Source organism: Eumetopias jubatus, unplaced genomic scaffold (assembly GCF_037043125.1).
Source record: "Eumetopias jubatus isolate StellerSeaLion01/CBP00866 unplaced genomic scaffold, mEumJub1_p1.0 scaffold_6, whole genome shotgun sequence".
In the NCBI taxonomy this organism is placed as follows: Eukaryota; Metazoa; Chordata; class Mammalia; order Carnivora; family Otariidae; genus Eumetopias; species Eumetopias jubatus.
Genome location: NW_028274812.1, coordinates 1,560,583 through 1,587,336, shown reverse-complemented (window position 1 = coordinate 1,587,336; position 26,754 = coordinate 1,560,583). Strand labels below are relative to the sequence as shown.

The window sequence follows — 26,754 nt, the reverse complement described above, 5'->3', positions numbered from 1 at the left end:
GGTCCTATTAAGGAATTTGGACTGTATCCTGGACAAGTTTTGTATAATTAATTTTTTATTAAAAAAAATTACTGACAGAGTTGTGGATGGTGAGTCAGAGGTGCCCAAGATAAAACAGCAATAGCACCAAAAACCAAACAGCATTCGTGCTCATGAATATTGATTGAGAACTCAGAGGGCATCAGTGCAGAAGCTCTATGTATATTAATTCACTCAATCTTCACAGCAGCCACTTTATCTGTTCTTTGTAGATGAATACAGTGACATGAAATATCCCAAATCTGTGTAACTGAGACCTCACCACAGTAGTATAGTGAGCTACCTATTATAGCTCATGTGGAAGCTGATCAGAGCTATACACAGACACACACACGCACACATGGAACAAAATTCTCTGTAGTATGGCACTTACAATCAGGTGGGCTATACTGAATGCCTTCTGTGATGTATTATTAAAGGAACCAAAATAAAACTATAATAAAGTTGTTGTCCCACACCATGGAACACACACACACACCAACATCACTACACCATCACCATCATCACCATCACCATCATCACCATCACCATCACCATCATCACCATCACCATCATCAACACCACCATCACCATCATCACCATCATCATCACAATCACCACCATCACCACCATCACCATCATCACCATCATCACCATCATCATCACAGTCACCACCATCACCACCATCACCACCATCATCATCATCATCATCACCATCACCACCATCACCATCACCATCACCATCACCACCACCATCATCACCATCATCACCATCATCAACATCATCATCACCATCACCACCACCACCATCATCATCACAATCACCACCATCACCATCACCACCATCATCATCATCATCATCACCATCACCACCATCACCATCACCATCACCATCACCACCACCATCATCACCATCATCACCATCATCATCATCATCACCATCACCACCACCATCACCACCATCATCACCATCATCAACATCACCATCACCATCACCACCATCACCACCATCACCATCACCACCATCACCACCATCATCATCACCATCACCACCACCATCACCATCACCATCACCACCATCACCACCATCACCATCACCACCATCACCACCATCACCATCACCACCATCATCATCATCACCATCACCACCATCACCACCATCACCATCACCACCATCATCACCATCACCACCATCACCACCATCACCACCATCACCATCACCACCACCATCATCACCACCATCACCATCATCACCATCATCATCACAGTCACCACCATCACCACCATCACCATCACCACCATCATCATCATCATCATCACCATCACCACCATCACCATCACCATCACCATCACCATCACCACCACCATCATCACCATCATCACCATCAACATCATCATCACCATCACCACCACCACCATCATCATCACAATCACCACCATCACCACCATCACCACCATCACCACCATCACCACCATCACCATCATCACCACCATCACCATCACCACCATCACCACCATCATCATCACCATCACCACCATCATCACCATCACCATCACCACCATCACCACCATCATCACCACCATCACCACCATCACCATCACCATCACCATCACCATCACCACCATCACCACCATCACCATCACCATCACCACCATCACCACCATCACCATCACCATCACCACCATCACCACCATCACCATCACCATCACCACCATCACCACCATCATCATCACCACCATCACCACCATCACCATCACCATCACCACCATCACCACCATCACCATCACCATCACCACCATCACCGCCATCATCACTACAAATACTATCAATGTCCAATTTGAATGAGGCTCAACTTACCAAAATCAATACAAATGATTTGAACCTTCCTCCCTGCCCTCCCACTTTTCTTCCCTGGGGCTCCTGTGTAGGGGTTGCTCCTGGAGATAACAAGACGCCTGGGACTCCTAGGCCACCGAGAAGGCTAAGCATCCTTGGGTGAGCTGGGATCTTGCTCTGGCTCTGGCTTATGATGAGCACATTTTTGGAAGGATGATCTTGGAGGGTGATAGGCCAGAAGACCCACCATCCCTTATGCCCATTTGGGTTCCACCGAGCAGAAATTATGGGATGCTAGTGCAGGGTGTTGGCCTGGGTAATTGCCAGTCCAGGCACTGCTCTGAGGTGAGGACCTTGAGATCCAGAGAGGTCAGGTGACTTATGCGAGGTCACCAGCAAGAGTGGGGTGCCTCTGGGAGTCCTGTGTTATCGGGCTTCTAGTTTCCTTTCATCACAGCATTTGGTTTTGTGGTTGTATTTTTCCTGCTCTTTTTTCTTTACCTATTAAAAGTAAATGGCACAGGCTCAGATGTAGGAAACAATGAACTGGCCTTAAGTTTGCCATTTGGATTCACGTGCCACCTCCTGGGAAGCTTCCTTTCCCTTTGAGTGTCGAGGGTGTACACACAGCAAAGGCGGGCTGAGAGCTGAGCCCTCCGTGACTCCAGGCCCTGGGGCAGGTGAATGTGACCCACTTACCAAGCCCCCTCCTCCCTCTGCAAGGTGCAGTGGTACGCCCACTGCAGCTCCTCGGTCGGAGACGCCAGCTCGTGGGTACAGAGAATGCAGACAGGCGAGCCCTGGGTTTTCTCACCGCAGAAGGCAAGCAGCCCTCTGAGGAGGAAGTGAGTGCTGTGTTTACACGTGTAATAGACTGTCACACACCTTCTTGGACGCTGGAATGAAGACATCACTCTGACTTTCATAGTCTGCAGGCACTGTCGAGATAAGAGCTGCCTCGCTAGTTACAGTAAAAATCAACAGTCTGCCACATTGCTCATTGGAGAAATCATCCAAACAGCCCGACCAGAGACAAGATTCCAGTACAGGAGATGAAGCCCCGTCGCATTCAAGAGGTGCACTCCTCCAGCTGGTCAGGAAGAGAAGTCTAGTTCTGGAGGGAAAATCCCCTCAAGCATTAGTGAGATGAGCCGGGGTCAGTCAGCACGGGCCTGCCTTGCTCCGGGTGGTGCTTGGGGGCCGGTGTCGGGCCGGCCACGTCCACCCCAGCTATGGAGGCCGCTGCCGCGTGGGGCTCAAGGAAGAGACTCAGAAAATCAGAATTCTTATTTAGCCTCTGCTTTTCCCTCTTCGGAAATAATTGGCCATTTGTAAGAGATTTCTGCACGCACAGCTCAGATTACTCAAGGTAGTTCAGGGAAGTCTGGGACACAGCTGCATTTTTATATACATTCTATTAAAGAATCAGAATAGACACATTTAATAGGACTTGGCCATAACATTTGTGCAAACGTGCCTGTGGCCACTTGGGTTTCGTCTTTGTTGGCTGCAACTTTCTACGACAGTCTGCACCTTTCGGGGCCATAAAAGGCAATGGTCCCTACTTTCTAATTATCACCCACAAAGAAAGGCTATAGGTCAGTGATTCTAAAACTAAACATTAGCCTTTACTGGTGTCTAGTTAGCAACCGACCTTGTTCTGTTACCTACACATGTGTCTCACAACCATCGTGGACAGTTCCCCTGGAAGCTGCACCACCCAGAATCAGCGTCTTCACTAGGAATTTTAGTCATGGCTGAAGGACACCTCTGGCTACACCTGCTCACAGACTCTTTTAGGCTGGAAATACCACCCTAGAGACTCAGGATCTGGATCACCCAGTTCTGTGTGCTTGAGTGGGCCCCAGACGGCTTTTTGAGAACTTTGGCCTGCCACCACTGTAAGTAAAGAACATTCTTCTCTCCAGTGTGTTATGGTTAGACTCCTAATTGATGTGATTCTCAAAGCAAACAGTTCCTCATTTAACCAACTTCAGAGAAGAGATGCATTCCAGGCCCCTAACATCTGGAGGAGAGCAGTATTTATTAAAATCTGAGAAAACATAACAGATGTGCATGAGAGAAATAGACACTATTCTTGATCTTTTTGCACAGGAACCTTGGGCAAGCAGTGAGGTGAGTGTATGTGCAGCCGAGTCTCCTCTAGTAAGATTAGTAAGATTCAGGGCCATGCTCTAAGCTACAGGGGGCACACCCTTCGGAAGCCGTGTCCTTGGTCAGGATATGGGCAAGTCTGCGGCCGGCCTCACCACACGACTCATACGTTGGCCACAGGAAAGATTTCTTCTCTTGCTTCAGTATCAGCAAGTGGCATTTTCTCTCCCTGCTCTCCGGTTCGTGCTACGTTTCCTTCCCTCTTCGTGTCAGCTCTAGACTCGATCCGCAGCAAACGTGTCTTCTGTATAGTAACCTGACTCCATCGGTTTCCATCGATTTTCAGTAGCCTGACGCTCCCCGTGTTGATGTCCTCCTCATTCGTTTTAAACTGACTTGTACTTGTACATCTTAAAAGAGTAACGGTGTAAAGGGTACACAGTGAGATTGCAGTGAGGTCATGAGAAAGACAGTCTCCCCCGGATGTGCTGGTTGTGTTATGATCTGTGGGCAGAGTGTTGAGGAGGGAAACGTGTTTCTTACTGCGAAGTACAGGATCGGCAGATGCTGGTTGTCATTCAGTGTGATTGAATCTAAGCACGGAGTTCGGATAAGATGGATTCCCGCCAAGCTGATGGATGGCCCTGTCGCTGTGTGGGTTCACGGGGGGCTCTGGCTCAAGGTCTGTGGTCCTGGTCCGAGGGGAGGGCAGCCGGGGGCATCCAATGGGTGTCACCGTGCATGCGGGTGTGGGTGTGATGAGCCGCCCCCTGAGGGGTGTCCTGCGTGGTCGTGAGGCGAGTGTGCACGCGGCCCGTTCAACCTCTGGCACGATTATATTGGGGAAACAAAGTGCCTACAAAAGTTCTTGGAAACAGAACAATAAAATCCAGTTACCCTCCGAGGAGAACAGTTAGCCATTCTGTGGCTACCTCCCAAATAAAAATATTGGATCGTAGAAAATAGTTCTGCCTTAAATTAATATACCCTGAACAAATAAACATTGAAGCATTGAGTGAAAGCATTTCATTCCAAAATGAAACTGGATTTCTGTTTCTCCATGTCGGCAACAGTTTGTGACCATCTGTTTAGAAGGACCTGCAGGGCCAGCCTGTGAAAAATCTGTAGGGAGATAATAAACACACGCAGTTTCAACATTAAGAAATGACTTGAGTGTGTAATTTAGAGAAACAGTGTAAGTCTGAAAATGTGAAACTCGTGGTGTGGATCCAATATAAATTACCCTTGAACCATATTCCTTTTCCTAAGTCCTCACTTCCTCACTGTGTTTGTTCATTTAGTCGGGCTTCCAGAAGGTTACGGTCAGATCAGCTTCAAGCTGGGTACGCGGTGGGATCACGCTGTCTGGTGCTGTCTGTCCTTTTGTAAATACCCGCCGAGCTCTCTTACCTGGCTCTCTGGCAGCTCTGTCCCATGTGGCGTGCCCGCCGGGGAGGGTGTTCACTCATCCAGCGCATTCCGATGGCTGGGAGGAGCAGAGCGCTAGCTTCCCAACCCGATGCGGTGGGGGTGCAGGTGGGAAGCAGGCCCGTCACTGAGGTGCAGGTCACCAGGGCCCCAGGGAGAGACCGCGAAGGTCTCCACCTTGGCTGGTGGGGGTGGGGGCGGCTGTGTCTGCACCTTCTTTCCTGGGACCAGGTGCTGGATCTTGTAGGTGCCTAGCGCTGTGCACGCAGCCTGTGACCTCGCTCACACTCCAGACTCCGGATGTCAGGGTGGGGGTGCACCCCTGTTCTCGGGCACCTTCCCACTGCCTTTTCTTCATTTCTTCCGTCTGAAAATTGAGATGGGAGGGGCCTGGAGATTGCTCTCCCGGGCTGTGCTCCTCAGAAGGGTTCTGGGCAGGGGTCCTCAGAGGTGTCAACTCATCTGGGGTGTGTGGGCTCCTTGAGTGCTGGTTTCTGAAGAGTTGATTAAATCCATGTTTGTTATCTGGGAAATTGTAATGCAGCTGGGAGTACGATACACAAGTCATTCAGCCGGAGTTTCTATAAGTGGGGACCTCTATCGGGGCACGTCGCCTTTTGTGTATAAGACTCTGGGTGCTACAGCCCCGGGACCCCAAGAGTCCTCAAGAGGCAGAGATGATTGCTCAGACACACTGCTGGATGGGCCGCTACACGTGTGCGCAGGGCAGGGGTGGAGCAGAGGGGGTGAGTCAGACCAGGAGCTGTTTTCTTGTGTTCTGTGGCTTGATGCGGTGATTTTTAAAACCCTCCTGAAGTGTAGGTGTTTCCAGCGTTCATGAAGCTGACCCACACAGATCCTGTTCCCTTTCAAAGCACAATCGTTTGCTCGAAACCAGCAGGTGACTTAGTGGCGGTCGGCTTTTGGGAAGCCGTGAGTCGGTGCCGCTCCTGTGGTTGGTCCATGCCAAAACCTCATTGCTCAGTGTCCTTTGGCTCAGGCATCTGGATAAACTGTGTGTCAGTGGGGTGTCTTTTTCACATCCAGCTCAGGCTGTTTCCTTCAAGAGCCCCTCCTTGTCAGAGATTTGGAGGGTAGAAAGAATCCAAACACACATAGCTTGGTTTTCTAAACTCAACACAAAGCCATCCCAGCAAAACCGACCTGTAAAGCACGGGAATGCGTGAAGCATTTGGCACCCAGCTTGGTCCAGTAAGTATATGGCTGCTGCTGACATTGGGAATTTGGAGGAGAAGACGGGTCATGTCAGTTGAACTAGGCAGTAAGTGTCCCTGGAGAAAAACAGCTTTCAGCTACTTTATTAAAAATGGGAAAGAATTGAGTAGGGCAGTGAATACACCGTGTTCGGGGAGGGGGGTGAGCTCCTTGAGCAGCAGAACACAAGTATAAATACAGGTTCACAATTAATTCACCTAAGAACGTGTCTGGGAAGAGCTTATATTCAAGGAAGACAGAAACCGTGTGGTTCCCTTGTTTTTGTTTTCATATCCCATTGTACTATTAGGTTTTGTTTTTTCCTATGGAAGATAATATTTCCAGTTGCAGTCATTGATTGTGGGACCAAGTAAAAAGCATATATGTAATCTTTTCTTCAAGGATTCTGCCCTTTACCAGAAATCCTGTGCTGGAACCACAGCCTCCTGACCCAGGCTCCTAACGGCTGGCTCGGGGGGGTGATGATGATGATGGTGGCAGAGCAGGAGGAAAGAGCTGCTCTCTAACCAGCTACCAAAATAGACTCTGGATCACAAACACAGTTTTAAGAGATCGATGTGAATCATAAGAGCCATGAGTGAACATATTTCCCCTCTCAGCATCTCCAGACTGGATGCTTTCTAAATATGAAGTTAAATAATCATTCTAGAATCTTAAGACATCATTGTCTGAATCCTTGAAATGATAGGAGACTTTGTGGCACCTGGTTGGTGAGTGGTTGGTTGAGTTGGTTAACAGTGACTTAACTCAGGCACACAAGAAGTAATATCCCCTATTCCTTCCCAAGGGCCAGTACTCCCTTAACTAGATCGATTCCTGAAAACTGCCTCTATGCACGAGAACAGATTGTTTGCAAGGTAACTGTGCCAGATGTCAATAACGTCAATCCTTGACAATTTATTTGCAAGATACTCTTTTTAAAAGTATGAAACTGAAAGTCAGGCGTAGAAATGATCTCTAATCTCTCGTGCTCTCCCTTTGTTCCTTGCTGAATGGAAGGCTCTTGCGTGCGGGCTGGTGGGTAAGAGGTAAGGTTGTGTAGTCATTTGCCTTTTACTGAACGTTTTAGAATCAGTGAATGTCAGTTGTCTTAAACGCTGTACGTCCCGCATTTGCACAGTCAAACCGAAAGGCTTCCACTTTGTCATGTTTTGTTTGGTGTTGACTCCATGTCCAGACACCATGATAGTTTTGAATCAGGATTTTAAAAATTCTCCTGTCGAGCCTATTACAGCCCATCCTCGTTTTTGTGCACTTCCAAGTTTGATACGCAGAACATTCGTGTCTTTCTTCATTCATGCCTTTGCAAGGGTTTTTGAAAATGAGAAAGCTAAAGGCAGGGTCTTGGGGCGCGCCCCACAGAGCTCACAGACATTGACTCTAGTCCACTGACTTAACGCCTTGACCCCAAAGCGGCAAGTCACTGACCTCTTTCACTTGAGCAGAGGTTACCTTATCTTCGTTGGAAATGAGAAAAAGTGGCCCAAAGCGAAGCCTGGAGGGGCTGACCTTTCAGTTCCAGCTTCCCCTTGGAACGGAGGCTGCTTGGAACGAGGAGCTCTCTCTTTTATTCTGAGTGTGTTGGTGAGCAACCAGGCCAATCCAATTCCCTCTGCTCTTTGGAGAACCTAAGTCGGAATGATGTCATTTGTCTCCTCTGGAGAGTTTTCCCTTGTGCGTCTGTTCTCTGTGGGCATCAGAGGGTGTCATGACGTGGGAAATGGGCTCTGGGACACATGCTGTGTTCAGATAATCATTTGGACATTGAGGAATGCAGACATAGGAAGTCTTTTGATATTTGAAAACTTCAGAAACCATCTCACACGTGCCCCAGAGAGTTTGATCCATGTCTTCATTTCTGGGGACAAACTGCACATCTCAGAAACAACAGGAAGGTGAACCCCAGAAGGAGGTCCTTAGTTAAGTGGTCTGTGTGTTCACCGCTGCTCTGAGGCATGGCCTCGGGGTCACAGTGATATAGACACGGGGCCCTCGTCCGCATGCACGTGGACTCTATTAAGGAAAGGGAAAAACCAAACGTGATAGATTCAGTAATAGTTTAAGAACTACACCAAACCAGAGACGGTGCCCAGGATGTTTCAGCAGGAGCACCCAGCCGCTTGCGTGGAAGCCAGTGGGAGGCGAGTCCGCGCCGGGACAGTAGCCTGGCCCTGTGAGGGAGGTGGATGCTGGGCAGCCGGGTGAAGCAAGCAGCAAGGGCCAAGGTGTGGGAGCGAGTTCCCAGATCTGCGATGTCCTCGGGTCGGGGCCGTGTAGAGCTTCTCTGTGAAGGGAGTACAGCCATTCCAGCCGTGGGCTCTGCAGGCAGGTGGGGGGTCCGGACCCCGGTGTGTCCCCCACCCGCTCCTGCTGGGGCCGGGGGTCTGAGCCTGGTGTTCCCCCCACCCGCTCCTGCTGGGGCCGGGGGTCTGAGCCTGGTGTGCCCCCAACCTGCTCCTGCTGGGGAACATTTGGGCGGTGATGACGCTGGCAGGCGGGTGGCCGCGGGGACTGGAAGATTCTCAGTGGGGCTCTCAGAGTGCTGCCCCTCACCTCGTTCTGGAAGGGAGGGCAGCTGGTTTCCCGAGGCCCCGGGGAACATCTCCCACGCAGCCTGTCAGAGCGGCGCCCTCTTGGGCTGAGCCTCCCGGAGTTCCAGGCACCGGTCGGCCTTGCCTCTGCTTTCCCTCACCTCTTTAAGAAGTGTGTGTAGCTTTCAGTTGGTTTCCGAGCATTATTTGAACGTGACTCTATCATGGTTTTACAGAACGGGCTCTGTCATGTTTGATCTCAAAGGCTGTGGGGCGGTCACGGCTCTGTTGCTTGTTTCGGAGACGGGAAGTGCCCCGATGCTGCTGCGCCCCAGGAAGCCGGGAGAAGGGCCGAGTCTGGTGACCTCACCTGCTGTCACCAGCACTTAGCCCGGCTCCCGTGCCAGTTATCACGGAGGTAGCAGGAGTTATCTGTCACCAGACATTATGTTAAGAGTTGAGTGACAGGGAACTCCATTTGCAATCCAGTCAAGGTCATTGGTGCTATAAAATATAATTTACGAGCACATCATAGATTGGAAGCTTATTTTTTATGATGGTGAAGGAAGGGTTTGCACAGGTTTCGATTTTAAAATATATGGGCGGTGTATCCTATTGTCAAGCCTGTGTTCCTTCTTAAATTCCTCACAATGGATATGAAAGCAATAACACTGTAGAGTGAACTATTGGAAGTAAAATTAAAGGAGCTAGTAGTTTGAAAGGAAGCTTTCTCTGTATGAATGGAAAGCATTCCTTAAATTGCATCTGTTAAAAAAAAGAGGAAAGCGAGTCTGTGCCTGAACCCCTGGATAGAGTCCAACTGTTCCTGGACCGTCCACGAGGTGCACATTTGTCCTGTTGCTGAGCCCGGAGTGAGCTGCTTGCTCCTTCCCTCCAGCCCTGGACCAGGAGGATGCCAGGCTATCAGATGGGACGGCTGCCTCTCAGAATGTCAGCCAGCTGGGGGTGTGTGCCCTGCTCTGGGAGCAAACAAAGCGGACCCATCCCACAGCCTGGGTCACCGTCCTCCTGGCCCGGTCTCTGCCTGGTTGAGTAGCCCCAGAAGGACACGTCACTCTTCACCCAGAGGGCATCGTGTTTGATCATGTTGGACGGGTCACAGGTACATGCTCTTAAGGGTGCTGTCTGCCAGGCGGAAGCTCAGACCCGTGGCTGCGCTGTTGTTACCTCTGGGTTTGTGGTGGTAATAGTGGACCTCAAGATCACAGCTACATTTATGGCGACAAGCATGGCTTAGCTTCTAGAGGAAGGTAGTCTTATCTCCAGAAATATTTCAGAAATAGTCTTAGAAATGCAAGCCAGTGAATGCGATCCCTTCGTGGAGGGTGTGACAGTGAATTAAATCAGATTCAAACACAGGAAGTGACGCTCTGCACACGGTAGAGTATCAAAATCGTTTCATGTGGACACGCATTATGCTTACTCACCAAGGACCATGATTTCCAAAGGGCATACGAGCCATGGGCGTGTGGTTGGAGTTCGTTCTGGTTGGACGTTGACTCCGTGTTGATTCTGAGCGTCTCTTTCCTGTGGAGGCTTTGTCATTCAATTTTAAGGAGCTGGGGTTAAGGGGGGCCGTTGTGTGATGTTGGGTCACATGCCCACGAGGGTGAGGATGGCTTTCTGAAGTCCGTAGGGATTCAAAGGCTTTGAGAGTAAACATTGGACAGTTATTTATTTTCCGTGGTCTTAAAAATGTTGTTGTCAGTTTGGGAACATCAACAAATTTTTGCTCAGGAAAAAATTCAACCGAAAGCAGTTGTTTTGTTCTCCTGAGTGACACTGGGAGAGAGAATAGCACGCCTTCAGCCAGGAAAGCCTCTAAAGGACAATAAAGATAATCCTAATACTTGGTGAAAATATTTATCAGACATTGAAACATAGAAACAGACGCGTCCAGTTCCACGGCAGGTGGTGGGGCCATCCCCTGAAGGTAGGACTATGGAAATGGTGTGCACCTTATTACTCAGTCCACTGAGAACACCCGTGTGTGCTCGCCCACACTTCGTTTTATGAGCTCCTTGAGGGTAAAGACGGCACTTGGCACCAAACATATGGTTAGCAGATAGTGATTGAGTGAATGGTGACATAGCGCTGTCCTCAAGAAACGTAGGAAGATTTGGGAACCGTAAACATTTGTCTTTAAGATAAATATTCATAATTAACTTATCAACTACTCCAAATTCCTAGTGCACATTATGGACTCAACCTAACCAAGAGAGAATTAAAATCAAAGGCCAAGAATTTCTGGAAGGTCACAGGCCAAGGGACCCCCAGGGCCTCCGCAGCCCAGCCCTTTAATGGCGAGGATGGGATGGGGAGGGCCCCTAATGGGTGGCGGCTCTCTGCGCATCTTCACGGGAGTGATTCCAGAGTCCCGCGGGCCCTGGCTTCCAGTCCAACGCTGATTTCTGACGTGTGTTACTGTTAACTGATCAGAGCCCAGTCACGAGCCTGTGAGCCTCTCTGTTTAGAATAATGAAAAAAAGTTGAAAGTAAGGAAATATGGAAATAAGTATATAAAATATGTAAAATACAGGAAAGATAGAAAAACTAGAGTCAGTACACTACAGTCGAGATTTTTTTTTTTTTAATCCTAAAATTGCAAAGTTTCCTGCTTTTTCCTGAAAGCTTTTATTTGAGCGTGGACCCTCACTGATAGTCTCCAGTATGGGTTCTAAAAACTGTGAGTAGGCTTGAGCCTCACAAGAGGCTTAAGGAGGATGGGCTTCTTGGGGGCGGGAGCCCCGGGCCTCTGACACTGTCATCTTGAAGGGGCACTCAGACCCCGAGCCAGCTTGGACCGTGGCTTCCTCCTGCGGCTCCACCACAGTGGGCTTCGAAGAGTGAACGGAAGCCCGCGTCTTGCAGAGGACGCTTTCCGCGTACTTGCTGGCCTGATTTAACCCAGGCTGGAAACCCCCAGAGTGCTACATCCTCCCCAATTCCCCCTGAGCTCATCCCCGGAGGCCTCCGAGCCCCCGTGCCCTGTCTGTCTCAGGAAGCCCGTCCCTGGACCGCAGGCGGAGCCCGGCTCCCCTGGGCCCCCACAGTGCTCACAGGACACTCAGAGACTGGAAGTCAGATTGCAACAACCTACAGATCCCCTCAAGCTTCTTCCTGTGGCTCCCGGCACCCCGCAAGGCTCGGGGATCCACGCCCATCCTACTGTGCTCTGGGTCGCTGCTTTGTTGCAGACGCTCCGGCTCCTGCCAAGACCTGGGCTGTGCGCAAGAAGGGTGTGGTGTCTGTAATCGGTGCAGTGCCGTGGATTCAGAGCGTCTCTGCTCTCACATCTTCGTGTCTTGGGTGGTTTTACTTGAGCAGTCGTGTTGTTTGGCTGCTCTAGACGTTTCTTTCTTCTCTCTGCCAAATTTTGCGTTTTCAACAATGAGTATCAAAGCAACCTTATTTCTTGTTTTTATAAATGATCACCTGCATCCGTTCCCTGTGCATGTGAAATAACGAACCTGCAACCACGCAGCCAAAAATTTATAGATGCTTGAAAGCTGATTAGTTAGTGTCGGTGCCCCTGACACCCCACCCCACAAGTCCACTTACACTGAAATGCAGGACCCGGGCATGGGGCCTGGCCCCCTTCCCATTTCCGTGGCCGGGGAGCCCACGTGATCACCTGTTGGCCAGTGGTCAGACCACACCCGTGGGTCAGTGTTGGCTGACGTGGGTCCTCAAATATGGATTATCTCCACATAATGCTTCCTTTTGATGGAAGTCTGAGGAAACGGCCCTCATTCGCCACTCGGCGGCCATTCCGAGCGTGCCAGGTGACGGGAAGGAAGGGGACGCTGGCTTTCATTCAGAGAGCGATTCTCTGATGTAATTGTGGGAGATGTCCTGAAGATGCATCAAGGTCTGTTTGAAGGAAAAAGGGAAAAGAAGAAACTAATTTCTAGACAAAAAGCTTCTGTTTTTAAAAATAAGGACATTTCATAGAAGGTGAGAAACACGTTCATCTTGAGAGACAGCAAGTAAAATGATTTTTAAAACGTCACAATCTACAGCAGGCTCCTGAGAGCCCGTGGCGCGCAGGGTGGGCAGAGGCAGCCGGCTGAGCCCGTCCGCAGCCTGGAAACCCCCGGAGTGCTGCACGGCCACCGTGGAGACCGGTGACGGCGGCCGCTGGACAGTCTAGCATCCACACTGTGGCCCCAAACCAGGATTAGCGCTCAGGTGTTTTCATGGAAATCTAATTGGGTGCCAAGGATTTTGCTTGGATTCTGCAGCTAAATGGGATCAACAGAGCATCTTCAGGCTAAGCGACATGCTTGATTTTGCCACAGACTTGTAAATAAATTGGTGTAGCAATTCTGCTTGTAGCTTTGGGAAGCGCAGTCTGCTTTCCTCTCTCCCTACACATGCGTCTCCAAGTGGCTGTGAGGCTCGCCGTGCCTGAGTTCCTGGGGGGCCGCCCCTGTGCCGTGCCCCAAGGGCTGAGGCTTCTGAGGGCCACTCGCACTCAGCTGGAGAGCGTGCTCTGCGGACAGCTGTCCCCACATAAACAGTGACTTGGTGTTACATCGGAGCCTGCAGGCTGTGCTTTTAACAACACAAGCTTTAGGGGGGCCGTGGAGCCACCCTGGGGGCAGCTGTGCAGGGAGAGAAGGAAGAGAGCCGTGCAGTGAGGGCCCTGCCTCATCGTCGGGCGGCCGTTCTGTCGGCACGTGGCCCCCCCCGCCAAAGGCCCCAGAGGCCAGGGTGAGCAAGCAGGTCTGCAGGCCCTGAGAAGGTCTGTGTGCCCCCTGAGCAGCAGCCGAGGGAACGGAGGCGGGGGTGTGGGAGAAGCCCCCGTGGCTTGGGGGTGGGCTCCCTCCTGCCCAGGCCTGGGGCTGCTTTTATACATTTTCGAGACCTGGTCCATGTCACTTCCCATGGGGTGAAAAGTCCCTCAAAGAGTTCTGAACTTTTTTCTTCTGATTTCTTTTCATTTTACATTTCATTTGCCTTTTTGTCTTGGAAATAGCTTTGAGCTACAGTCCCCATCGTGCAGGGACGAAGAGCACTCCAGGGTGAATAGAATGAGGAATCTCCTCTCCATCCAGGAGGAGAGTCCTCTCAAATGTCGTCACTGAACACGGTGGTGGAGGCTGGACAGGGACAGTCAACAGAGGCCGGGCCCCTCTCCCCGGCTGCCTCCCCACCCCCGCCCCTCAGGCCAACTGACCTGTAGCTCACCCGACCCTTGACCTGCAGGGCCTGTGGGACTCTGTTCCCCAAACCCTGGTGGTGGCGAGCCCCACCTTCCCCAATGATTTGGACACGGCACCCCCATTCCTGCATCCTTAGCATGATCCTTAGAGTGGTAGCCACGGTGCTTCCAAAGTCCAGGGTAAATCAGGATCCCGTGGTCCCGCCGGGTCGGGCCAGGACTTGGGACGCTGGCTCCGTCTGGTTTGATTGGGCCCAGCACCTTCACCGGGGTCTCAACAACCCTCTGTGAGGTGAGCGCCGTGGTGTGGCCAGAATGCACCCTGCGAGGGGACCTGTGTGTGCAGTCCCTGCTGATGCCTACCCACGCGGGAGACGCAGATGGGGGATGGGATTCGCCGTGAGGAAGGCCTTGCAGGGGAGGTGGCTTTGTCTGTCTGAGACGAACTCAGTTTTGATTTATTTTCTTTATTTAAAAGGAAGTTCAACGTCTTTCCACATAAAAATGGAAAGTGTTCTTTTTTGGACCAAAGTATGTCTCAATGGCAAAATACAGTCCCTACCTACGCAGGAAGACCAGTGCAACTCAGTCTGTTTTATGGAACAGTAAGAAAGATCTTTAGCAGGATTGATTTAATATTTCTTGTTTTAGAAGTAAATTAAGCTTTTATGTTAACTCCTTTGTGTATTAAAGAATTCTAAAGCTTCCGCAGGCCCTCAGTCCTGTTTCCTGACAGTAGGTGTCATTTCCAATTAGAAACTGTGCACTGCTTTACTTCATTTAGAGAATATGGTTAAGTCAACAGCAAAACAACGACCTGGCTGTGTCCCCACCGAGGTCAAGCTCTCCATGCAGAATATATGCACCGTGCTCCGTGCTGAGCACAATTCAACATGCCAGGCTTTTCCCAGAAACCCAGGATCTTCTTCACCCCAGCTCATCCCTCCCTGGGTGTATTGAGGCAAATGGGCTCTCTGGAGATCACAGGGATCCGCCTCTGTGGGCACAGGAGACATTGGGGCCGGTCAGTCGTGCACACCCCTGGAAGCTCCTGCCCGTGGGTGCCTGTCTGGGCTGGAGGGGTTCTCCTGTGCAGCAGCCCCCCCCCCCGGCATGCTCCTGGGTCCTCTATGTCCTGACAGCCACTGGTCCTGCCGCTCGCAGAGTCGCTGCCCCTGACGGCCTCTGGTGAGGCCGCTGTCCTCTCCCGCCCGGAGTGTGGGCGGCTGCAGGAGGTTCCCCAGGTTTCCGGATCCCGAGCGACACACCCGCAGCCTCCCCAAGGGAAGAACTAAGTAGACCATTTTTTTTTCTTAGAAAGCAACATTCTCCCAATAGTGTGCATTTTCCCCATAGAGCAGAATCCACCTTTTCAGCTGGATCAGAGGGGAAAGCACAGCTTTGCTTCGCCAGGCTTCCTTCCCCGGTAAGGACTCGCATCTGTTTTCTGATATGTGTACTTAATGAAGTGGGAACCGATGTAAATAGATTCCTGCTATTGGCAGCTAACAAGTACTTGCATAATCATAACAAAAACTCAAGTGTCAGAAGGAAATTGATGGAACCAGAGCGGACGTGACCATGTAGCATGTTGGTATGTGAATGACCAGCCTGCTGTGATGTGGCAGCCCTGTCCCACCCGGGCCCCGTCCGCCCGAGTCCAGAGAAGACAGCGCTGCTCCTGCCCTTCTTGTCCTCCTCCTGAAACGGGGCGGGGAATGGCATTCGCGGTGTGGAGTTTGGGGCGTCCTGGCGGCATGTGTGTGGGAAAGAGGGGTTGCCAGCCAGGTGGTGTCCTGCAGGTAAAGTATGTTGTAGGAACCTGAGCGTCCCACGAACTTAGATACTCTTGAACCTGTGCAGTCCCTGGACTCTGGCTCACCCGGAGAGGACTCAGCCTCACCCTGCTCCAGCAGTGTGACCCCGGGGTGCCTCCTGAGGCCTCCAAGCGCCAGGACCCCAGATGTAACGTTGGCTAGTCATAGCACCCCCCAGAAACGACTGCTCTGATGATTAGCGCCTGCGAATCTCTTCGTCCCATGTCATGATGTATTGAGTGTTAGGTCCTGTCATTTACAGTAATTATGATCCAAAAAGGGCGCCTGGTGGTTCAATTGGTTAAGCGTCCGACTCTTGGTTTTGGCTCAGGTCATGATCTCATGGGTCTTGAGATCGAGGCTGGGCTCTGCGCTCAACAGGAAGTCTGCTTGGGGACTCTCTCCCTCTCCCTCTGCACCTCCCCACACTCAAATGCCTATGCGTGCACTCACTCTCTCTCAAGTAAATAAATCTTAAAAAAAATTATGATCCAAATCAATATGTGTATTACAATGTGCTCGTGAAATATGAAAAAAATTTTATGTCCTTTATTTTTCTAGGTTGTCCTGGTGCCAAAAAGAATGAGTTTCTGACGAGCATTTTGGACGCGCTGTCCACCGACATGGTCCACGCGGTCTCCGACCCCGCTTCCTCTGGCAGGTGCGTTACATTCGACAATGGAGCAAGGAGCTGAGAAGAAGCCCCAGGTGTCTGAAAGCGGGAAGTCAGTGTAGCCGTTAGGCATCGGAGGCAGCTCAGCTTCTCAGGGCGCTGCAGGGCTCTGGGAAAGGGGTCCCCTCCCAGAACTTCCACGTGCTCCATGCGTTTGGTGGTAGTTTGTCCAGCAGGTTTTCCCCATGCTGCCGTTAAGCCGCCGAGGGCCATGTCACGGTGGGAGGAGCTGGATCCTGGGATTCCCAGCGGTCCCATCAGCCGGTGGCGGCCCAGCAGGAGGCGGGCGAGGAACGGAATGTGTGGCTTGTTCCGATTGCTTCGAGCCTTAGAACTGCATTTTAGAGCTATCGAGTAGATTTTAATACTTGGAATTAAAGTGTTTGATTTCAGGTTGTCAACATACTATGTATTTATTGTAGAAAAACCCATATAACGTAAGATTTACCATCTTAAGGTTCAAGTGTACAATCAGTGGCATTATTTACACGGACCCTGCTCAGAGGGTGACTCCTGAAACTCTGGAAGCGGGGCAGATGTGCTACATGCATAGGTCTGGGGTTTTGAGCTGAGCTCCTGTAAGTTCCCCAAGACTCTTCTGTTCTGTAGCTACCTGCAGGTGGGAGGGTGCTCCCAGCTCTGCTGGGAGCAGCATGGCAAGCACTGGACCCCCTGAGAATTAGCAGTAGTTTATCCCTTTCTGCCAGGAGGCTTTTGCAGAGGGAGAATCTTCCTGTTTCCTTAGAGCGCTGGCCTTCCTCCCCACTCCTGCCTGCAAAGCCTTGATGGTCTTGTCTCTTCTGCATGATCTAAAGCTTCCTAGTCTCCTCAGCTAAAGTCTGTCTCTCTACCTCTTTCCTTAAGAGTAAGATTCAAGAAGAGACAAAAAAGGCAATGCTAACAGAAAATGTCACAATCAAGCAGTAAATCAAGCTTAATAAAGCAAAGAAAGAAAATGACCTACATTTCAAGTTGACATATTCTTGGAAAGATTGCTCTAATCTGACAGCAGTGAATGAATGGCTGTCTCAGAAGCTCCTCTGAAAGTCTGGAAATACTCAGTCGCATCAGGATGCCTCATACCTGTTAGGTTTTCTCACTTGGGGGAGCACATTCTACTCCGGGCCCGTAGAATCTAGATGCAGAGGGAGCATCAGTGGAGAAAGGGCCAGCAGATGCTCGCACGCATTCATCTTCCACTTAGTGCGAAGGCACGTTTTAACACCTGGGACATTTTCAAAGATTTGACTCAAAGCAGACCTTCTAGGAGAGTTTTTATTTGTTTATATCTTAAAATATCAAACTTTTTTTTAATCCAAGGGAAAATGTCTAGTTACTACTTTAAGATGTATTTTTATTTGCATCTTTCAGTACCCCTACTGTATAAAATGGTGTGCCAGGGAATCCCATTTAAAGGAGTCAGGAACCTTGGGGTCCCAGAGTTTAGTAGGGGGCGTTGATATGCAAGTTGACCTGCCAACTCCATGGAGCACAGAACCTGGGACAAGGAGGCTTCCTTAAAGACTTGGCCAACACCAAGTGCATAATAAGCATGCAAAATTCATTGTGCCATTTGCAATTTTGAAACCAACTTGAAATATTCTTACTAAATTCCTTTCTCTAAATTATTTTTTAAAATCGCTATATGGATGGTGAACCAGCACAGGCTTAGGCACCAACACCGTAGGAGTGACGAGCGGGGCACCCCTTCTGGGAGTGTTGGAGGGCACCGTGTGCCTTCCATAGATGGACAAGGGCCGGGGGAGGCAGCTGCTGGCCCATGTGACTGACGGCCCTGTGTGCTCTCCCAGGCTTTCCGAACCCGACCCCAGCCACACACTGGAGGAGCGAGTGGTCCACTGGTACTTCAAACTCCTGGATAAGAACTCCAGTGGGGACATTGGCAAGAAGGAGATTAAGCCCTTCAAGAGATTTCTTCGGAAAAAGTCAAAACCCAAAAAATGTGTGAAGAAGTTTGTCGAATACTGTGACGTGAATAACGACAAATCCATCTCCGTGCAAGAGCTGATGGGCTGCCTCGGGGTGACGAAAGAAGAAGGTAAAGCAAACGCAAAGAAGCGCCCTAGTAAGAGCCTTTCTTGTTGTCTTGCGCTTTGCAATGCATCAGGTTTTGACACCTGCTCGACTGGCTGAGTCGATTGTCCTTTTGGTCAGAGGGTGCCACTTACTTGTAGGTCATTTGTCCATAGAAGTAGTAACAGACCGTCGGTAACCTGTCAGAAGGAAGCCAGGTCACAGGGGAGAAGCTGAGTGTCGTCTTTGCTCTGAGCATGGTGGCCAACTTTGCAAACACACTCTGCCATCCCTGTGTCTAAAGTGCAAATCTGGGAACCACTGGGATTCACTTGAGGACCCTGTGTGTGGACTTCACCCAGATGTCCAGGCCCGTTTCTAGGCAGTTAAATAATTCCTGTTATCCCAGCCAGCCAGGTTGATGGCTGAAAGCATTGTTTTAGCTGCTTTACCAGTTGAGTGCATCTTTTTAAGGTGGGCATGGCCCAACGAACCAGCTGTTGTCAAGAGAAACCCTACAACAGCGGGACCCCAGCATCCTCCACAGGCAGCGTGCACGCGTGTGCTGGCCTCGGTTTTCTCATTTGTGTGGCGTGGGTGCTGGGGAGGGTTTGCAGAGGTCCCCGGTATCACCGGTATTTTATGATTCTGTTCTTCTGTTACCGATTTTGGTGACAGCACCTCTGAAATAGAAACCCAGTTAGAGTAGACTCTGGGGCATCAGGTCATCGTGCTCAGCGTGGCCGTCTGTGTCTGCGGCTCGGCCGTGGAACACGGAGCCCCGAGCTCTGGCCCACGTGGCCAGTTCCTTCTGACTTGTCCCCGCATCCCCAGTTCCTGTCATAACGGTCACTCAGCACCATCCAGCTCAGTGGGTTCCAGGCTAGATCTGTGTGATTGTGAGATGCTCCTTGCCAATGTCTCCGTGAAAAGTCAATCTTAGAAAACTTAGGCTTTATTTGGAAGACTTGTGTGCAGGATCTCGGAGACCACTTGCACTTCCTGCCGTCCTGGAAGTATCTAGAGGCCAGTGGCAAAAATACGGGGCTGCTCGCGTGGCTCCCCCTGCAGGCCTCACAGTTTACAGGAGAGGAGCCCGAGCACAACTTGGGGTGTGACAGTTTGTGCAAGTGTGGCCCTGGGACCAGGGAGGCAGCACTAGGCACTGGCCGAGCTCAGCCGAGGTCTCAGTGGGAGTGACATCCAAGTACAGTCCTCAGGTTGTCAGAAGGGAGACCAGGCGGGTGTCATGGCCAGCACTGGGGACACTGTCGTCCCTCAGGCCCCTCTGGTGCCTAAGAATCCAGCAGTTTAACCCCGCTCCACTGGAGAAAGCGGCGGCCTGACCGACACCATAGCTGCATGATGTCCCAGAGAACAGCCTCGTTTGGGCGAACACATATTGTTGTAAGGGGGGCTAGCTGTCTCTCTGGGGCGATGAGGGTGGAGGGCTAGCTGTCTGGCCCCTGCTCTGGAGGTGATGAGGGCGGGGGGCTAGCTGTCTGGTCTCTGCTCTGGGGTGATGAGGGTGGGGGGCTAGCTGTTTGGTCCCTGCTCTGGGGGTGATGGGGGCGGGGCCTAGCTGTCTGGTCCCTGCTCTGAGGGTGATGAGGGTGGGGGGCTAGCTGTCTGGTCCCTGCTCTGGGGGTGATGGGGTGGGGGGCTAGCTGTCTGGTCCCTGCTCTGGGGCGATGGGGGTGGGGGGCTAGCTGTCTGGTCCCTGCTCTGGGGCGATGAGGGAGGGGGGCTAGCTGCCTGGTCCCTGCTCTGGGGCGATGAGGGAGGGGGGCTAGCTGCCTGGTCCCTGCTCTGGGGGTGATGGGGTGGGGAGCTAGCTGTCTGGTCCCTGCTCTGGGGCGATGAGGGAGGGGGGCTAGCTGCCTGGTCCCTGCTCTGGGGCGATGAGGGAGGGGGGCTAGCTGCCTGGTCCCTGCTCTGGGGGTGATGGGGTGGGGAGCTAGCTGCCTGGTCCCTGCTCTGGGGCGATGAGGGAGGGGGGCTAGCTGTCTGGTCCCTGCTCTGGGGGTGATGGGGTGGGGAGCTAGCTGTCTGGTCCCTGCTCTGGGGCGATGGGGGTGGGGGGCTAGCTGTCTGGTCCCTGCTCTGGGGCGATGAGGGAGGGGGGCTAGCTGCCTGGTCCCTGCTCTGGGGCGATGAGGGAGGGGGGCTAGCTGCCTGGTCCCTGCTCTGGGGGTGATGGGGGCGGGGGGCTAGCTGCCTGGTCCCTGCTCTGGGGTGATGGGGGCGGGGGGCTAGCTGTCTGGTCCCTGCTCTGGGGGTGATGAGAGTGGGGGGCTAGTGGCCCAGAGTGGGAGAGCCCCACAGAGGGGTTGAGTGTGGGGCTGTGGGTATACTGCTTTGCTCCTGGCTGAGTGTTGCTGTCTGTAGGAACTGGCTTGCCCTGACAGGGGCAGTCACTCCGGGGTCAGCAAGGCCCCTGCTGGGAAAGCATCAGAAAGTAAAAGCATGATTGGTGTACCTCCTCTGGAGAGAACCGGCCTGGTGACTGGATTCACCGGGATAGACAGGCCCTTTCCCGACAAGTCGACCTCCTCGGTTACTCGGGAGGCGTTCTGCACAACTGTGGAGAATAGCATCTCTTGACCGTGATGTTTGGGCTCGGCTCCTTCTCGGTGGCCCCGGCTGACATGGAGCACAAGCTTGAATGTGGAGACTGCGCGTGTTCAGATTCTGCAGGAAACAGCGGGCTGCGCGGTGGCTGGGCTGACATCGGACCCCGCTGCCCATCCTCCAGGGCCATGCATCTCCTGTAGCTCAGGGGTCAGGCAGGCTGCAGGCCGGGACTGTCCTGCTCCAGGCTGGAGGCTGGCTGCCCCGCTGGTGTGGGTCTGCAGAGAAGCCCATCTGGGACGTGCATGTTGGCACAGAGGCTGAGGGACCTGCCCACTCGCAGGGCAGCAGATGTTCCAGGCAGTGCAGCTGGTCTGCTGCTGGCCATGTCCTGAGAGGGTCCAGGGCACGTCTGTGCACTGGGCCAGCACAGGGAGTGGGCGGGAGTGCATCCCCTGTGCCCGGGAAGGGTCTCCCTTGACACCGTCATCCTTCACTAGAAACATCCATCACTTAGGTTCCTCAGGTTGCTCTATGCCAACGGATGTATCTGAGTTTTATAGTGTTATTAGCAACCAAGGAGAGCTCATGAACCCCCTTCCAAAAAAAAAAAAAAAAAAAGCCAGCTAAAATTTGGTAGAAGTGGCAGTTTGGTCAAAAATGAGCATTGGGGATTTGGATTCATAATTATTGGATTTTGCAACTCTTATTTTCCTGGAGGAATTTCTCTGTTTTCCTACTGATATTTTCCTTTTCAATTTTCAATTCGTTCCTTCGTCCTGCCTTGTGCACTTTGAAATTGCTTTTGGTGAAAAGCCAGAGAAACCCCAGCATTCAGGTTAGTTTGGGTGCTCTGAACATGCAAACTGTTACCAGTGCCTTTCGTTTCCTTCATCTTTACTCACTACTTAGCAGTGCATGTTTTATTCTAAAAAAATCAGAGAAATTAAATAAAAAACAGATCACATGTGACTTTTTTCTTAGACATAATCAGACCCAAGTCTGTATCTTCCCCTGAAATGTTTCTGGCTGTGTACACGAATACGTGTGTGTGTTATGACGTTTCACTACAAGATGGGGTCATAACCCATGTACTTTCTTTTATTTATTTTAATTTTATTTTATTATGTTATGTTAGTCACCATACAATACGTTATTAGTTTTTAATGGAGTCACCCATGTACTTTCTAATCATTCTTAATTTACGATATTACACAAGATTTTCCGTTTAAAGTATTGCAACTAAGATATATTATTGGAAAATCTGATCTAAATTTTCACTATTACAAAAAAAAAAAGCAGAAAAGAAAAAAAAATAACTGGAACCATGGAGAAATGATACAACCAGGAAAGGAAATATTTCTGAAAAAACATTCATAGAACATTACATCATTCCCTCATGATTCTCCAAAATGACCATTACACAGAAACTCAGCAGTTAAGAAATACTCATTTTTGACCAAATTCTCCCTTTCGAGCAAATTGCCACGCTAGCTGCGTCCCTTCCAGACATACTGCCTGACAGACGGACTGTTGTCCGTGGGGTCGCCTGACCACTCAGTACCCGTTGTTACCAATGGCTTAAACACTCCCGACTGTCCGGGAACACCACGCCATGCGTGGCGGCTGAGGAACACTCACTCCTTTCCCCTCCGTGTTCGTCTCCTACTTCTACTGATGGCCACATTGCCCCGCATGGCTCCGTGTTGCTGGGGGTGGCACTCTGTGCGGGCAGGAAGGGACGGAGGAGCCGGCGGGCAGGAAGGAGGGACTCCAGTGAGGAAGGCAGGTGCCGAGCGGCTGGACCCCAGCAGTGCCCGTGGGAGGCTGCTCTTCTACCACAGGCCACGTGGCGAGGCCACGGGGCAAACACCATGCATCTCACACATCTCCCTACACCTTCCATCTCCCTCAAGGATTTGGAAAAATTACTTTGAGCCACACATGTTAGTTTCTTGTGATTTAAATAAAAAACCCAAAGATGTGGAAGAACCAGGGTAGCACACTGCCCAGGGCCTCCTGTCCTCAGGGGGAGTTCAGCATGGGTGAGACAGGTCTCTGGTTTGTAGACAGTGCTTTGCAAGTTTTGGTAAAATGAAACATTCTTCTACAGTGGGACGTGAGCATTTGTGCTGTTAGAAAGTGTGGACACCGTGACATAAGCTGCTGCTGGTGATCTGTGCTGTTTCTCCGTGTATATGTTTTCTCATGTCAGTAAGGTTGCCAGTTGATGAGGCTTCCCTAAAGTGATTTTGGTCCCTTCCTGAAAAATTGTATTGAGACTTTCATTAGCTGGAGAGTATTTGGTTTTTAATAGTGTCTTTTTTTGTTTCCCTGTTAGCCCCTAGAGCTAATGCTGAAAGCGCTTCTAATAGACAGGTGAGTATTATAGTCTGAATCTTAGCATTAATAATTTGCCAGTTTAATTATAGACAATGAAAACTCAGTGTCCTGTAGATTTGGTAAGTAAAGTACCTTCCCAAAAAAGAAACCATCCAGGAGAAGCAACCCGTCATACACACACCCCCGTGAGACCAAGAAGAGTCCTGCAAAATTCCATCAAAATCATCAACTTGAAGATTTTGTCTTTTTTTTGTTTTTCACTATTTGAAATTTCAATCATTTTGTTATTTTTGGAAAAAATTTCAAGTCCTGTTGTTTTGTGGAAATTTTTTTAAAACAATTATCCAGGGATTTACAATTTATTTCTTATAATTTGTTAAGGAAATTGCAGGGCATTCAGGTGAACATTTTCTTTTCATCTGGGGATCTTAATGAGACAAATCTGCTCCAAAAGGGATTTCCAGTTTCCTGCCATGTGTGTTTACAAACATATTTCTGTGTTTCTGACTCCCGTATCTTTGCATGTGCAATTAAAGTAGATAATTATGCTGTCTCTCCCCAGCACCCCATGCCATACCCATCCAAAGTCGAGAATGTTTTCCAGAGGGTAAACAGTAGTGGATGCATTGCTCCCTCCCTCAAAGCCAAGGCAAAATCCTCCCTTCTTAGGACCACTCGCCAATTTGTACTTTATTTTGTCTGCACCTGTTTGATGTCAGGTCGACATTTCCTAAGGCGAGCCCTGTGTTTGTTGTAGGGTTTAAGTGGAGACCTCCAAAGCACACCTTGGATGTAATTTAAAACCATTTCATTAGGAACAATGTGTGATAGGGTTTTCTTTGTTTAGCACGTGTTTACAGTTTTAACTTTTAAATCCTACCACAAATCACTTACACTTTAGAACCGGGCAGGTCTGAAAGCTGTTACCCCAGCTGAGGTGCCCGCAGGTGGTTGTCATTACACAGTGGTGACGATCACCACCCAGGCTCTCGACCGTAAGTAAACTCTGTTCAAGACACGAGCCTCCCTCGTCAGCTGTTTCCCAGAAAAAGGAGCCAGACAGTTTCTCCAGCTCTTTTTATGGTGTCCGGATGGATAGACTGACTTCCCCGCCGTTACAGTAAACTGTGACCCCGGGATTAAGTCCCTTGCGAAAGCAGCTGTGGCTTGCACGGGATAAAATAACGGAAGGCCGTGGATCTTTCTTTCTTTCTTTGTTTTTATTTTATGTCCGTTAGCCAATATATAGTACATCACTAGTGTTTGATGTAGTGCTCAACGATTCATTAGTTGCGTCTCACACACAGTGCTCATCGCAACACATGCCCTCCTTGATATGTGGATGTTTCTTTGAAGAGTAAAACATAGTACCAAGCACTGAAATCTTTCACTATATGAATAACCAGATAAGAAACATTGAACACAGGGAAGCTAGGAGGGCCCAGGAGCTGGGACTGATTCAGAGAGAGCTAGCTGTCTTTCTTGAGGTCTCTCTTTCCCGGCAGGACTCGGACGGGACCAGAGCTGTGCCCCCACGCCAACGTGGATGTGGGCTAAAATGTCAGCCCCATCTCCTCCAACCGTTCTTTTTTTTTTTTTTTAAGATTTTATTTATTTATTTGACAGAGAAAGGTGAGAGATAGCATGAACTGGGGGGAGGGACAGAGGCAGAGGGAGAAGCAGACTCACCCCTGAACAGGGAGCCCTACGTGGGGCTCGATCGCAGGACCCCAGGTCATGACCTGAGCGGAAGGCAGACACATGACCCACTGAGCCACCCAGGCACCCCTCCTCCAACAGTTCTGAAGTGCTTCCAGAACTTCCAGGAATATGCTGATGGCTTATCCTTATCCATAACAAATCAAAACAGAAATTCCCATTAGCTCAATGCAGGAGATATGCTCCTTTCTCTTCTGAACACCTACTAGTATCTTTGTCAGGGGAGGAGAGCAAGCCCAGAAGCCTCCTAAAGGTTTAAGTGTAATTATTTTAAATACTGAAGCAAAAGCAGGGATCAGTCGATATACAAATCGGTACACTTGGGAAAATAGATCTAGAAGATTGTAGATCGCTTTTCCTTTTCATTCCAAATTACTTTTAATTGGCAGTCAGGGTGCAGAATTCCAGTATTTAGCAAACTTTTCAAGTTGCATTTCTTCCTAGAGAGAGAGAGACTTGTAAATGGAACGGATGGAAAGAAAAATTAAAAATCAATGATGCCTTTATCAAACTTGAAGCATAAATTAGATTATTAAGATTATTTTGTATAACAAATCCAAGGAGACAGGAGACTGCACAGAACATTTGATGTACTGAATCTATTTAAAATATTTAAAGCAAATGCTAATTTTCTCAGCCAGTATGTTTTTCCAGATATTCCTGATCACTTGCGACAGAGGGAAATGTTGGAAGTTAATGTTTGCGTTGTGTTTTTATTAATCCTCACGCCCCAAATTATCAAACCAGCACTCTTTCTTTTTGTGTCTTTTTAAAAATATTGCTTTTGCCCTGTTGACCATAGGTAGGCTTATGTCATCCACAGAAGGCAAGCCTCGGTCTTCACAGATGTGGTGTGGAAACTTCCTAATGACGTCTCTGTTTCTTTCTTTTTTTTTCAGCCAAGGAAGCAAGGATAGTGGCTCACACATTCAAGGCAGTCCTAGACATGTGGGAGACTCCCTCACCAAAAAGCAATTAAAAAAAAAACAAAAAACAAAAAAACAAAAACACATAGTATTTGCACTTTGTACTTTAAATGTAAATTCACTTTGTAGAAATGAGATATTTAAACAGACTGCTTTAATCTGTGAAATGGAAGGGCTTCAGAAAACTAATCACATACAATGTATGTGTCCTCTTTTGACCTTGGAAATCAGCACTTGGTGGAGATGTGTTTTGAATGGCTTTCAGCTTAATTTCTGTATCCTACACATGTTGACATAGTAGAAGTCTTAGCCACAGGC

General features: G+C 49.9%; 1 protein-coding gene across 3 annotated transcripts in view; it reads left to right on the top strand.

Annotated features, from left to right (window-relative positions):
* The window catches only part of SMOC2 (SPARC related modular calcium binding 2), a 153,337-nt gene extending 126,827 nt beyond the window's left edge, over positions 1 to 26,510 (top strand). For 2 of the 3 annotated variants that reach the window (XM_088024226.1, XM_028103336.1), the window contains exons 10-13: positions 16,732 to 16,831; positions 18,655 to 18,929; positions 23,790 to 23,827; positions 26,410 to 26,510. In XM_088024226.1, the coding sequence (XP_087880352.1) occupies positions 16,732 to 16,831; positions 18,655 to 18,929; positions 23,790 to 23,827; positions 26,410 to 26,427 (431 nt within the window). In that variant the 3' untranslated portion in view covers positions 26,428 to 26,510. The remainder of the gene's footprint in view (positions 1 to 16,731; positions 16,832 to 18,654; positions 18,930 to 23,789; positions 23,828 to 26,409) is intronic. The other variant, XM_028103337.2, reaches the window with a different exon arrangement.
* The last annotated feature ends 244 nt before the right edge of the window (positions 26,511 to 26,754 follow it).